Source organism: Geotrypetes seraphini, chromosome 7 (genome assembly GCF_902459505.1).
Source record: "Geotrypetes seraphini chromosome 7, aGeoSer1.1, whole genome shotgun sequence".
Taxonomy (NCBI): domain Eukaryota; kingdom Metazoa; phylum Chordata; class Amphibia; order Gymnophiona; family Dermophiidae; genus Geotrypetes; species Geotrypetes seraphini.
Genome location: NC_047090.1, coordinates 171,205,324 through 171,220,147, shown reverse-complemented (window position 1 = coordinate 171,220,147; position 14,824 = coordinate 171,205,324). Strand labels below are relative to the sequence as shown.

The window sequence follows — 14,824 nt, the reverse complement described above, 5'->3', positions numbered from 1 at the left end:
ATCATAAATACAAATATTGCAAGGCGGGTGTCTTATCCTGGATAAGGCTGCACAAGTGATGTATATGTTTAATCAGAGTTTGCTAGTTATCAAAACTGTACAAGGCCTATGTTTTTTTAAGTAACCAGCAACCCTGTGTCTTTATGAAGCGATAAAGCTAACCCCCTCTTCTACGAAACCGCGCTAGCAGTTTTTAGCACAGTGAGCCGCGCTGAATGGCCTGCGCTGCTCCCGAAGCTCATAAGAACTCTATACACTTAACGCGGGCTAAAATGCCCCACGCACTAGCCGCTACCGCCTCCTCTTGAGCAGGCGGTAGTTTTTTTTTGCCTAGCGCGCGCTAATCCGGTGCGTGCGCTAAAAACGCTAGCGCACCTTTGTAAAAGGAGCCCTATGAGTGTCAGGAGCAGCGCGGGCCATTGGGCGTGACTCACTGCGCTAAAAACTGCTAGCGCAGTTTTGTAGAAGAGGGGGGAGTAAGAAAGAAAAACCAAAACAATTTTTTTAATCTTCCCCTAAATCTTTAACTTCCCCCTCCCCCTTTTCATGAAACCGCATTAGCATTTTTTATCGCCAGCCACGGCGGTAAAAGCTCCGATGCTCATAGGAATTATATGAGCGTTGGAGCTTTCACCGCTGCAGCAAGTGATAAAAAAAAAAACCCCCGACTAATGCAGCGTCATAAAGCGGGGGGAGGGGTAAATGATTTTCAGGCTTGCTTGTACACTCAAAAGCAAGCTTATTTTTGGAAGCCCTCTCCACTGCCTGCAGTTATCAAGTTTGTCTGCGCTTTGTGGTCCTACACTACTTACTTAGGTTGTCCAAACACAACCTACCTGTGGGAATACCAGCTGCAAAACCGTGGCCCCGACATATGCATGCAGGATAATGGCACCCTGTCAATTGCGCTCCATACAGTGGATACTAGTTTGTCTTTTTTTGAGGGGAAGGGGAATTTCCCCCCCACTACACTTAAAATATTAACTAGCGCAATTGACTGGGGGGTGCCATTGTCCCACATTTGACAAGGCGCAATTGTCCTGCACTCATTGGTCGGTGTACTCTGCAAAACACTTATCACAGGCCAGACTATACAGTGAAAGTGAAAAGATGCCAGTCTGGGTTGCTACCAGCCAGTCACAGTGAGCTCCAAATATTCCACAGAGCACTTGTGTCTTTAGCCTAGTCACGTGTCTTTCTTTTACCGTGGGATTCTGTTGGATTGACAGGTAGAAAGCCGCTCTTTGCTCATCTTAAGAGATGTCTCTAGGAGCTCCTCCAGTGAGGGGTCCGTCGTCAGAACTGAATCTTACTTACACCACTCCATTCAAGAAATAAAGAATTCAGGAAGCGGAGATAATCCCTGAAAGATGCAGAGCCAGCTCTCACCCCTCTTCCTTAGCTTCAGGGGTGCGGACGTGCAAGCTCCACCAGTTAGCAGAATTGAGTGCAAGTCCATTTCCAGGACGACCAGTTTTTCTTCAGCGTTTTAAAAAAGGCAAGGCACAAACACACACAGAAATTGTATCGTCTCGTCAATCTAACCACCATGCAAATCCACGGTGCTGAAAGGATGAGCATAGCCGGTACTGTGGAATGAAGACGTCTTTTTTAAGAATTCATTTCAGCACAATTTATTCAGCCTTCTTTGGGGGGGAGGGGGTTTTCCAATCAGAGTTCATTTTCCTGCTATTTAAGTAAAAAAAAAAAAGGCCCCGAAAGACCAAACTGCAGGCCCATAGGACATAAAGATCTCTGCTCTCTCTTTCTTCTCAGATGTCTGCAAAAAGAGAATGTGCTGAAACTTTACCATTAATTTGTAAATGGGTTAATAGGGGATATCTGTTAGCTCTGAGTATCTGTATCATCATCTCGCTTCATGAATTTGTATAGTTTAATCACATCACTGCTTTTATTGCTGGAGGAACCTAAGTTTGCCGATGCTCAGCTCTGGAAGGATAAGTAGGAGGTAGATGAGAAGCCAGAGCAGCAGGAGGAAGTACAAGATGTCGGGAAAGTGCTCCGACAGGGAGAGAGCTTCTGGCTCCGCAGAAATCTTTATTTCGGGTTCATCCTCCCATTTGACTTTCTTCCTGTAAGAAGAATTATAGGCAAACCATTAACATATGGTCTTTTTTTTAATTTTTTTTTGTAAATCTTTATTCATTTTAAAGCAAAAAATAAGCGCAACGTATTATACGGTCATCTTACACTTTAACAGCACTTAGGGCTCCTTTTACTAAGCTGCGCTAGGGCCTTAACGCGCGAAATAGCGCGTGCTAAATTGCCGCGTGCGCTAGCCACTACCACCGCCTTTTAAGCCGGCGGTAATAATTTTGCTAGCGTGCGCTATAGCGCGGAGTAATTTTGTGCGTGCGCACCTTAGTACAAGGAGCCGTTAAATTCAATCAGAATTATATTCTATGACATATACATATATCATCCTCCCTTTTCTATATATCAAAAAATTTGCACTCAAAATTAAAAAAAAAAAAAAAAAATAAATCTTCCCACCCACCCTGGACGTGTATTATCAAAAGGGGAAATCAACAATCACTCCTTACAGATTATGGTCTTTTTTTTTTTTTTTATTCCCATCGGTCCACATGGGCAGGGTCATCTACGTCTGATTTTGGATATTTTGTAATCGACTGCCCTCCCCCCCCCCCCCCCGAAGATCAGATCCTACGAAGGACTCCTCAGTTCTAGAAAAGCAATAAAAACTTACCTCTTCACCTAAAACTTGCCCCTGACTGATGGATTACAAAGAAATGTACATTGGTGCCAGAACCTAGTTTGTGTCACATATGGAAAGCTTGTAAGGTAAAATCTTGTACTACCGTGTTTCCCCGAAAATAATTTTAGGTCTTATTTTCGGGGTAGTTTTTTTTTTTTTCATGCACATGATCATCTCTCCCTTTCTCTCCTTCACCCCAATTCTTCATCTTTCCTTTCTCTCCCTCACATGTGCAGCATCTTTCTTCCCCTCTCACCCGTCCCCTTGTGCCTTCCCTCTGCAGCACCTTTCTTTCCCTCCCTCCCATCCCCCTGTGCAGCAGAACCCTTGAGCACCCCCGCGCCACGCAGCCGGACCCCCCCCGCTGACCCGCTGAGGAACAACCACAGGGGACTCCGAAACGCTTCCCCGATTGGTCATTACGCCATCCATCACCCTCACGCCGACTCAAACAAGCTTGGGAAGAAGGGAGGGCAAAGAGGAGCGAGAAAAACCCTTTAAAACGAAATGGAGAACCTGGCGGGCCGCCAAAGCCGAGTCACAGCCATGACAGTGGCGCTTCCGTTCAGCCCTTCGTCCTCACTGAGTCAAGGATCTTGACAGAGGGGGGGGGGGGAGTGCCCGGCCGTTGGTCATGAGCCCCGCTGCAGCGGCGCACGCACTACCCAGCAAACGGCCGCCACCCCCCCCCCCCCAGTGATGGCAAAGGTATAAGGCTCGGGTTCAAAAACACTCGCAGACTCCATCTTCCCAGCAGCTGAGCTGCCCCGCTCCGAAGCTCCGTCTGTCAGCCGGGGCAGCGACAAGGCCCCTCCTGCACCCAAGGCCGTTATTCCTTGGTGTAGCGGCGCGAAGAGGGACTAGGGCTTATTTTTGGAGTAGGGCTTATTTTCAGGGAAACATGGTGTTAATTACGGTAAAGCCAACCTGTAAACTAGCTCTGTGTCAATTAGGATAAAACTTGTACTGGAAAACTTGCACGGCCTTAATGGCATGGCAAATTCTGTATTGTAACCTGTTGACTGTACACTATGTATGTTTAACCTGTAACCTGTTCTGAGCTCTTCGGGGGACAACGCGAAGCAGCCTGTGAATGCTGCTAGCCCGACACTCCTCTGCAGCAAGGTATTTATGGTCGCGGTCGGCGGGGATCGGTTGGGAGGGAAGGATGGAGGGTCAGCGACGGTTTGGCTGCGCGGCGGGTGCTTAAGGGTTCTGCTGCACGAGGGACGGGAGGGAGGGAAGGATGGAAGCTGGGCAAGGGTTCTGCTTCACAGGGGGACGGGAGGGATAGAAAGATGCTGCAGAGGGAAGGCACACGGGGATGGGTGAGAGGAGAAAAGCAAAGAGGAAGAATTGGGGTGAAGGAGAGGAAGGGAGAGATGATCATTTACATGAAAAAAATAAGCCCTACCCGAAAATAAGATCTAGTGCCTTTTTGGGGCTCCAGATGAATATAAGACACTGTCTTATTTTTGGGGAAACACGGTAGTTGGTTGACTCACATAAGACCTTATTTGAAACTAGTCATTAAGCCCGTTACATTAACGGGTGCTAGAATACTGTTCACCCTCTATGTTGCCCCTTCCATTCACTGCCCTCTCTTTCTTTCCATCCAGTGTGCGCCCCCCTCTCTCTCTGTCCCATATGGCCTCTCTCCATCTCCTCTTTCCTTTTCCCTTGGTCTGGCATACCTTCCTCCTTCCCTCCATGCCCTGCCATCTGTTCTTCCCTCCAAGCCACTCTCCCCTGTGCTCACTTTCCTCCTTCAACTACTTCATCGGGCAACAGCAGCATTCACAATTCATTGCTGTTGCTGGCTTCAGGTATTCCTCTCTGGCGGGTCCTGTGTTCATGAAGTAGGCAGGACCCGCCAGAGAGGAAGGCCTGAAGCCGCAACAGCAGCGAATTGTAAACGCTGCTGCTGCCTGAAGCACCCGAGGCAGACGGTTCTCTCCCCTCCCAGCCCAACCCCCGCTGACTTTGCGACCCTCCCAGCGAGACGACTTTAATAGCAAACCTCCCTCCAGCGTTGGCAGCGGCAGCACGCTAAACAGGCTGGTTCGCGGCTTTATTCTGCCGTTGAGTATATCTGTCTCGTCATTGATGACATCATTAGTGACGCGGCAGAGGGACTCAACTGCAGGAGAAAGTCGCGAAGCAGCCTGTTTAACGTGCTACGACTGCCAAAGCTGGAGGGATGTTTGTGTAGAAGCGATATGTGTCTTCTATGTGTCTCTTCCCCTGCAGTACCTTTGCAGCACTTTGCTGCGGCGCATCCTCCCATCCTGAGTCTGTTTCTCCCGCTTTGTGTAGCCGCCGCATACGCACTCTGGCCACGGACCTACGGATCAGGGATTACAGATCACGCAGGTCTGAGTGCGCATGCGTGGCTAGCGTTTTATTATATAGGATGTTTGACTAACAATCTAATCTTTGATGTCACATTACAGCTTCCATCGTTCTTATTTATGACCCTCGATCAAGACTGGTAACCCACCTGGAAAAGCTGGGTGCAGTGTATAACACAGAATCGATTCTATAAATGAAATGACCTACCTGTGAGCGACACTTGTTTCTTGGAGTACGCTTTTGTCCTTCTGACCAATCTCACTGCTCAGATCCTAAAATTGAACAGTGTTTGATAATTAAAGACAATGATCTACTACTGTTATTATTTCTACAGGTCTACCAGACATACGCAGTGCTGTCCAGAGTAACAAAGGAGACAGTCCCTGTCGAAGGAGCTTACAATCTAAGCAGACAAGACAGACAAACAGGATGCCATGGATACAGTTAAGGGAAATGGTTAATCTGCTGGCTGGGTTGGAGGGCAGAGGGGAGTACAAGACAATGAAGCCATTGTGACATCACTGATGAGGTTGGCTCTTATTGGTGGAATGAGGCATTATGACATCACAATCTCAGCTCTGCTTCCCAAAGACTGAAACTCTTCACACTACTACTACTATGAATTATTTCTATAGCGCTACCAGACGTGCGCAGCGCTGTACAGTCACAAAGAAGACAGTCCCTGCTTGAAAGAGCTTACAATCTAAGCAGCCAAGACAGACAAACAGGATGTCATGGATACAGTTAAGGGGAATGGTTAATCTGCTGGCTGGGTTGGTGGCATTGGGGAGTAGGGTTATGGATTGAAGGCTACATCAAAAAGGTGGGTTTCAGTCTGCTTTTAAACAAGGTAAGGGAAGAAGCATGCAGACAAACTCAGGTAGCTTATTTAAGGCATAAGTGGCAGCTAGAAGAAAGGAACGAAGTCTGGAACTGGCAGTGGAGGAGAAGGGTAACGCTAAGAGCGGCTTATCTGAGGAACGGAGTTCTCTGGGAGGTGTATAAGGAGAGAGAAGAAAGGAGAGATATTGAGGGGCAGCAGAATGAACACACCTGTAGGTCGGCAATAGGAGCTTGGCGGATAGGGAGCCAGTTGAGTGATTTAAGGAGAGGGGTGACATGAGTGTAGCAAGATTGGTAGAAGATGAGCCGTGCAGAAGAGTTTTGCACAGATTGTAGGGGGGGGGGGAGAGGCGGCACAGCAGGAGACCAGTTAGAAGTAGACTGCTGTAATCTAAGAGTGAGGTTATGAGACATCTACGGCAGATACATGCAACGGGATGTGCTATCGGTTGAAAATGCTTTAGAGTTCAGGTATTAGAATGACAGAGGATCAAGTGGCCGCTAACACAATACTGTAACAACAAATAATGCAACTGCAAAAAAAAAAACAACAACCCCAAAACCAAAAACAGCTGCTTTCCTTCTCTTTATATAAGCTTCTTATTAATATCAACACATAAATTACAGCAACAAGATATATTACTGTAATTTCCCCATATACAGGCCGCGGCTTATACATGGGTTTTACACACAGTGTATTGGGTGTGGCCTATCTAAAGACATGAAAACTATAATTCAGTACGGTACACAAAAGACGACATACCCAAATGTGTGTATGCATACATTGTGTTGTGTGTCAGCAATTAATCGTGATTAGTCACAATTAATAAAAAAGATAATTTTAAAGAAAATATACCAAAAACCAAACAAAAAACCCCTGAAATCAAGCCTAAATCATTGTTTATCTGTCGTCTTCTCTCTGTCTTTCATCTGCTACCTCTCAGCTCTATCCTGATCTCTCCTTTCTCTTGCATCTAGGCCAGCGTGTCTCCTCTTTTCTTCTCCCCCACTCCCCCTCTTATATCCAGTATCTCTCTCCCTTCCTCTGTGCATCCAGTTCCCCCCCTTCTCACCCTCAATCCCCTTAATGAATCTACTTTTGAAATCATCCCCCCCACCTTTTTAAATCCCCTTCTTCAATCCCTCCCTCCTCCAATCTCGCTGTGCAGGGCAGGAGCGATCTTTTCGATCTCCAGCCTGGCCACCCGCCACTTCCATTCAGGAAGCGGCGGGGGGGGGGGAGGGGGGGGCCAGGCTGGAGATCGAAAAGATCGCTCCTGCCCTGCACAGCGAGATTGGAGGAGGCAGCCGGCAGCCGTCCAGCGAGGAAGGGATTTAATGGGGATTTAAAAAGGTACGGGGGAGGGGGGGATGGTTTCTAAAAAGTTCAGCTACTCTAGATAGGCCGCGGCTAGTAACATAGGGCAGCTTATCTAACAGTTTTAACACGTAATTCAGCATTTTCTGCGGCCTACAGAATGGGGCGGCCTATATATGGGGAAATACGGTAATATTAATGGGATGTATTAGCCTTACTAACCATGTCAGATGCTGCACTGTTGTAGTGTTGATAATTAATGCTGGTATCACTTGATGTGGGTCTGAAAAACAAAACACAACACAAAGTTTCATCTAGGGCAGGGATGTCAAAGTCCCTCCTCGAGGGCCGCAATCCAGTCGGGTTTTCAGGATTTCCCCAATGAATATGCATGAGATCTATTTGCAAGCACTGCTTTCATTGTATGCTAATAGATCTCATGCATATTCATTGGGGAAATCCTGAAAACCCAACTGGATTGCGGCCCTCGAGGACCGACTTTGACACCTGTGATCTAGGGTAAGATCTGAACTACAGCAATTTATAACTCAATGCCGTAGTTATTCCAGTTTCAAGGCCCGAATGGGCAAATGTTCGAGTTGCAGCCCCAAAACGCTCAAAGAAAGCTCTGCGGATGATACGTCTCTAAAGCAAATGCTCATAATTTCGCCACTTGGCTTCCGTGAACCCCCATCGAAGTCTGCAAAACTAAGAACCTAAGAATTGCCGCTGCTGGGTCAGAGCGGTGGTCCGTCGTGCTCAGCAGTCCGCTCACGCGGCGGCTCTCCTGGTCAAAGACCAGCGCCCTAACCGAGACTAGTCCTACCAGCGCCCGTTCTTGTTCGGCAGGAATTTGTCTAACTGAATCGTGAACACATTATCGGAATCCGATCAAATCTTGACCTGAATTCAGAACGAACTTTCTTCTCCTCTGAATCAGCATGCTTGCCTACTAAGGTGAGGTGAGCTGTTAGCACGGGTTTTAGCGTGTGCTGACCATAAGCACTGGCTCATGCTAACATCTAGCAGGTCTTACAACAGCCAATACAGTAAAAGTCCAGCGCTAACTCAGGACAGGATATAAAGGCTGACGGAATTTCAGTTTTGAGGCCAAAAACTGCCTGAAATCTGAGTCTGATCAGGCTCACTTGCGACTGACTGTTTTCTGCCTATTCCCACCACCTCCACGACAAGAGCAAGTATTCCCATGCCAGCCACAACCCCACCCCTGCCCTTGTTGACAGCAGGTCCTGCTGAGTCAGTCACCCACCGCCCTGCCCTCTGCCCCTAATCCCTCTGCCCTCCCACCACCTGAAGGCCTTTCGCGGGCCCATCTTCAAGTGCCCTTGTGGTCTAGTTCACTGGTTCCCAACCCTGTTCTGGAGGACCACCAGGCCAATCGGGTTTTCAGGCTAGCCCTAATGAATATGCATGAGAGAGAGATTTGCATATAATGGAAGTGACAGGCATGCAAATCTGCTCCATGCATATTCATTAGGGCTATCCTGAAAACCCGATTGGCCTCGTGGTCCTCCAGGACAGGGTTGGGAACCACTGATCTAGTTGCCTCCTCTAGGCAAGAGTGATCCCAGTTGCTGTTTCTTCCGTCAGTTCCTCAGCCCAAAATGAATGCAGAGACTGCCATGGGAGGTCCCGGCAACCATTTTGCGATTGGAACCGGCATGGTAATTTGAAATGGCATGCTGCAATTAACTGGCTCCCGCCCAGGCCGGTTCCATTTGCAAAATGGCTACCGGGACCTTGCACAGCAGTCTCGCGAGGCTGCTACACATGGGCCCAGCATCCATTTTGGCTGAGGAACCGGCAGGAGCAAGAGCGATGGGAATCGCTTTTGCCTGGTTGGGGCAATTAGACCACCAGGGCATTTAACAGTAGTTCCAGGAAAGGTCATTTGGGTGGAGGGAGGGCTTAGGAGTTGTGGCTGGTGGGGGCAGGTGGCCAGCCGGCCAGTTTGAAAGAGCCCGCCCTTTTCTGGGGGGATGGTTGATAGCCCGGGAGGACCTGCTCTCTGCCTGGAAGAAAGGCATTGTGTTTGGTTTTGGTTTCATTTTTGGCCGAAACCGAATAGCAAATTTTGACTGCCGATTCAATTTCAGTTGAAACTGAGAACCCTGGTTTCTGTCGCCCTCTAGAGATAGGAGAGGGACTGCACACTGCAATCAGCTACTGTCATATATGCAGTCAACATGGGTTCACCTAACTCAATAGATGGCATCAGGTGCCTCTGTGTTCCTTGCACCTCCATGCGGCAACTGCAAAGGGGATGCTAGACATGCCCCCCAATAGTTACCGCAGAGCCCTTGCATTTAAGAGGTGTTAGCTTTGCCCTCAACTCTTTAGTAAACCTGCCCCTTAATCACACGTGGCTCATATATCCTGTTATCAGCAGTAGCGATATAATGCTATGGCCAAAATATGAAGCTCGAAACCAAAAAGCGACGGGAGCAGACGTCTGAAGTTAACGACGCATTTGTCAGTAAGCAATTTTTCAAGGCTGCAGGGGAAAGGCATTCAGCAAGCAAATACATTTACCAAACTATGACTGCTCTGATTTGGACATATCTAGCAGCTAAGAGGGAATTCCAGACTCTGCATTTTAAGCAGCTTCTTGTCAAATAAATAACAGCTTTTTTGATGTGGTAGAGCAGTGTTCATCAACCTTTCTACACCTGTGGACCGGCAGAAATAAAATAATTATTTTGTGGATCGGCATCAGTCCGCAGACTGGCGGTTGAAGAACACTGGGCTAAGTCGTGGGCCAGACCCTGCCCATCTCTACCCGATCTCCACCCCAGACCCTGCCCCCATAGTCCTAATTGTAACACTATTTTTTCCATTCATTTTTCATATATACACACAATATAATCTTATTAACAACGCATCGATCACACCGCGGACCAGCAGTTGAAGAACACAGTTTTGGCCTGATGCACATGCCGGCACTGTGGACTGGCAGGAAATTTCTGTGGACCGGCACCGGTCCATGGACCGGTGGTTGAAGAACACTGTGGTAGAGGGAGTGCTTATTTTGTGGCAGCACATATATGTTCTGTCTATCAATCTTCTAGGGCAGGGGTAGGACACTCCGGTCCTCGAGAACCGTATTCCAGTCAGGTTTTCAGGATTTCCCCAATGAATATGCATTGAAAGCAGTGCAGGCACATAGAGCTCATGCATATTCATTGGGGAAATCCTGAAAACCTGACTGGAATATGGCTCTCGAGGACCGGAGTTCCCTACCCCTGTTCTAGGGAGATAACCAAATCACAATCACAGCTCTCAATAAGTTCGTAACAATAAATTAATAAGTCTTAAACATTCGTAAAGTGCTCAGACCCTGTAACCAACTGTTTAGTGATCACACCAAACTACGGCTATTATTGGGACTGAAGGCAATGACGGTCCCAATAATTGCCGCAGTTTGGTGCGATCACTAAACAGTTGGTTACAGGGTCTGAGCACTTTACAAATATTTAAGACTTATTAATTTATTGTTACAAACTTATTGAGAGATTGTGACTGTTCCCTATAATTAACCATTGCCATTCTCCTCCCCCCCCCTCCGTGATTTTTGAGTCAGTCTATTTTTGTCAGTTTATTTGTATTAGTGCATTCCTGCTGTCGTGTCTCCGTTTTTATTGTACATCGTTTAGACCAGTGGTTCCCAAACCTGTCCTGGGGGACCCCCAGCCAGTCAGGTTTTCAAGATATCCCTAATGAATATGCATGAGAGAGATTTGCATAGAATGGAAGTGACAGGTATGCAAATCTCTCTCATGCATATTCATTAGGGATATCTTGAAAATCTGACTGGCTGGGGGTCCCCTTGGACAGGTTTGGGAACCACTGGTTTAGACTGATAAGCGTTTGCCTCAAATTTTAATAAAAACTCGAAACTTAGCTGCTTCCGGAAATTTCTATTCCTTGGTAGCAGTTCCACAGCAGTCAATAAATGAGGTCACAAAACCTCCATCTGCCTAAACTAGCTCTTTTCCCAGTGTGAGCCCACCTCAAACAAGTTCATTCGCTCCCCCTCCAAAAAAAAAAAAAAAAACCACCTAAATTTTCACCATGAAATGGTTTCACTAACTTTCTTTTTACAGAAGGCATTAGAATCACAAGGGCAAAACCAGCATACAGTACCTTAAAAAGCAGACGTTTGCAAAGCTGTTGCTCTCTGCTTTCTCAGGTAAATGAATAGATCTATTCTCCCAGGTTGGAAAACCTTTTTGTTCAATGTCGTCACCATTTTGCTTTTGACTCATCATCTTGGCAGAGATTTCTCGGTCCAGCACCACGGCAGATGTATCCTCAAACTGGTTTTCAACAGGCTACAATTCAAAAAAAACAAACCAACCAGTAACATGATGTTATTTCGAGGCAAGGTTTTTACCCATTTTGTCCTTTCAGATGAGTTATACCTGGACATTGTGTGAAGGAAGGAGTTTATCCTGCAGTGCCATGGGGAATATCTATCCTAGTTTAGCTGTAAAGCAAATAAAGGACCATTGTCAGGTACCTAAGTTCCTGCCACTGAAAACTATGGAAAACTTAGGGCAGGATGTACAAAGCTCCGACACCATGGCATAAAAAAATACTGCGGTGGGAGCAATTTTTTTTTTTTACTGGCAATGCTCAGCACAATACCATGCAAATTATATGCATGCTATTTGTGTGGAGAATTGCTGATGAAAGGGGGGAGGAACTATGCCTGGTACTTGCTCAGAAGAGCTAGGCACAGCTCCTCCCTCCTATCAGGCCTGCTGCCCCGATCAACTGAGCTGCAGGACTCCCCGAAGCCGGCGGCGGCTTTGGGGTATCCCTTGCCAGCTCAGCCATCACAGAGAACAGCAAAGTGCACCAATACCCCCAAAACAAAAACAATAGCTCCCCAATCCCCCTCCTGCTCTCTTCAAAGGCTGGTGAACTAGAAGAATGGGCCGGCCTCCACAGCTCAGGGGCCAGCCCCTTCCCTACCTGGTCATACTGGCCCGATAAACCCCCCCCCCCCCCCCCCCGTACCTTACATGAAAGAAGGGCAGGAAGGATGCCTATAGTGGGCTTTCCCCTTCTCGGGTATCCCTCCTCCCCTTCTTTCATTTACAGTATGGTGGGGGGTTGTCGGGGGTATCTAGCCAGGTTGGGGGGGCAGCCCCTAAGCTGGGGAAGCTGGCCCAGCCCACTAGACTATCATGCTTTGAAGACGGCAGGAGGAGGGAGCTTGGCGGAGGCAGGAGGGGGGAAGGGAGGCTACTGTTTTTGTTTGGGGGGCTTCTGCTGCTTTCCCTGCTGGCTGATCAGCTGAGCTGGCAGGGGATGCCCCAAAGCCGCCAATCAGCTTATAGCAACTGAACCAGCAGGGGAAACCCCAAACAGCTGAGCAGCAGGGGACGCCCCGAAGCTGCCGATAGGTGGCTTCGGGGCATCCCCTGCTGGCTCAACTGATTAGCAGGCAGGGCTGCTGGCTATCACATTTTTTTAAAGGTTGTGCAGCTGTTGTGCATGTATTGTCTGCATCTTAATTATAGTCAGGGCCTAAACGCATACAACAATTACTTTTAGTTAATTCCTGACCCCTTCCTGATGTTTTTCCCTTTTATGTGCTTTCCTATCTAAATTGTGGTTCCCGCCTTCCGTCTTCCCCTTAAAGCAGGAGTAGGGAACTCCGGTCCTCGAGAGCCGTATTCCAGTCAGGTTTTCAGGATTTCCCCAATGAATATGCATGAGATCTATTTGCATGCACTGCTTCATTCATTCATTGGGGAAATCCTGAAAACCCGACTGGAATATGGCTCTCGAGGACTGGAGTTCCCTACCCCTGCCTTAGAGTCTGCCATGAGTAATGTCTGTTGTTTATTTGTCTCAAAGAATATTTGATTACTACTGTAAATTGCTTGGAAATTTTTTATAAGCGTTTTTATCAAGTTTTAATAAAACTTGGAAACTTAAAAGGAGGGCATTCCCCTTTGTGCATCACAAGGAGAGCTCATTAGAATACTAATGAGCTCCTTGTGATGCCATTTGCATAGGGTTCTCAGTGGCTACTACGAGGATCCAGCTGAAGCACTTGTTATGTCACCAGGCTTGTTAGATAAATGTTCAGTTAGTGCTTTAAAGTTGGTTTGGATAAAAAGCAAAACCATGGCAGAGTGGCTCTGTGGTTTAATTATGTCAATATATTTTAATGTAAACCATCTCAGTAACACCAACGCTGTATAGAATATATTTACAGAAGCTCGTGCATTGATGGCTTAATGGTGTTAGAGCTGAAAACGTCCCAGAGACGTTGCAACACCTTGAGAGAGACATATATTATATCACCATTACAGAAGCTCATGTAAACCGCTCTGAATTGACTGCCCGATAAGCAATCATTACCGGCCACAGAGAGCCCTTTTGTGTATTGGGAGGAGAGCTTTCCGTGACAGTAAGACTGCTTTATTGACTCAGTGTTCAGTTTTGGAGGCCAAATCTAGCGAAGGATATAGAAAGACTTGAAGCGCTCCAGAGGAAGGCGACGAAAAAGGTAAGGGGTCTGAACTAAAAGAAGTATGAGAACAGACTGGAAGATCTAAATATGTAAACTCTGGGGGAGAGGAGGGACAGGGGAGATAAGATACAGACGTTTAAATACTTGAAAGGTATTGATATAGAACCAAATCTTTTCCAGAGAGGGGAAAACGGAAAAACTAGAGGGCATAACTTGAGGTTGCAGGGAGGAAGACTTCGGAGCAGTGTTAGGAAATTCTTTTTCACAGAGAGGGTGGTAAATACCTGGAATGCCCACCCGAGGGAGGTGGTGGAGAGGAAAAATAAGCGTGGGATAAACGCAGAGGATCTCTAATTAGAAAACAAATGGTATAAATTAAAGAACTAAGGCCGGTATTGGGCCGTATGTGGTGATTCGGTATAGGATGGGCTAGGGAGGGCATTAAGTGGGAACTCCACTAACTTGGAACATGAGGAGGTTTACAGTAGATATCCTGCAAACAACGGGATGTTTGGATAGGCTGGAGTGAGCTTAGACGGCAACTTCAGCAGTTGGAACCTAGGACAATGCTAGGTAGACTTTAGTCTATGGCCCAGAAATATCAAAGAAAAGCCAAGTTAATTTAATCATGTGTTTTTTAACGGGTATAACTAATGGGCAGACTGGATGGACCGTTCAGGTCTTATCTGCCGTCATTTACTATGTTACCTGGCAGATACCCAAAGAGTAGCAACATTCCAGAGCTGAGATTGTGATGTCATAATGCCTCATTCCACCAATGCCCAAGAGCCAGCCTCAGCAGTGATGTCACAATGGCTTGATTTGATGGCAACTTCAGCATTTGGAACCTAGGACAATACCAGGTGGACTTCACAGTTTATGACCCAGAAATATCAAAGAAAAGACAACTTAATTTAATTATGTATATTTAATGAGAATAACTAAAGGGCAGACTGGATGGACCGTTCAGGTCTTTATCTACCGTCATTTACTGTCGGCCTATGATTCTTACTGCCATGGAAAGCTTTTGTGCATCGGGATGTTAAGACTATTGACACAACTT

The 14,824-nt window shown here is 47.0% G+C and overlaps 1 protein-coding gene across 2 annotated transcripts in view; it reads right to left on the bottom strand.

The window, feature by feature from the left end:
• Nucleotides 1-915: 915 nt before the first annotated feature.
• LOC117363385 overlaps nucleotides 916-14,824 on the bottom strand; it is a 468,971-nt gene continuing 455,062 nt past the window's right edge. For both annotated transcript variants that reach the window (XM_033950994.1, XM_033950995.1), the window contains exons 27-30: nucleotides 11,415-11,602; nucleotides 7,473-7,533; nucleotides 5,297-5,361; nucleotides 916-2,093 (exon numbers count right to left, since the gene is read on the bottom strand). In XM_033950994.1, the coding sequence (XP_033806885.1) occupies nucleotides 1,913-2,093; nucleotides 5,297-5,361; nucleotides 7,473-7,533; nucleotides 11,415-11,602 (495 nt within the window). In that variant the 3' untranslated portion in view covers nucleotides 916-1,912. The remainder of the gene's footprint in view (nucleotides 2,094-5,296; nucleotides 5,362-7,472; nucleotides 7,534-11,414; nucleotides 11,603-14,824) is intronic.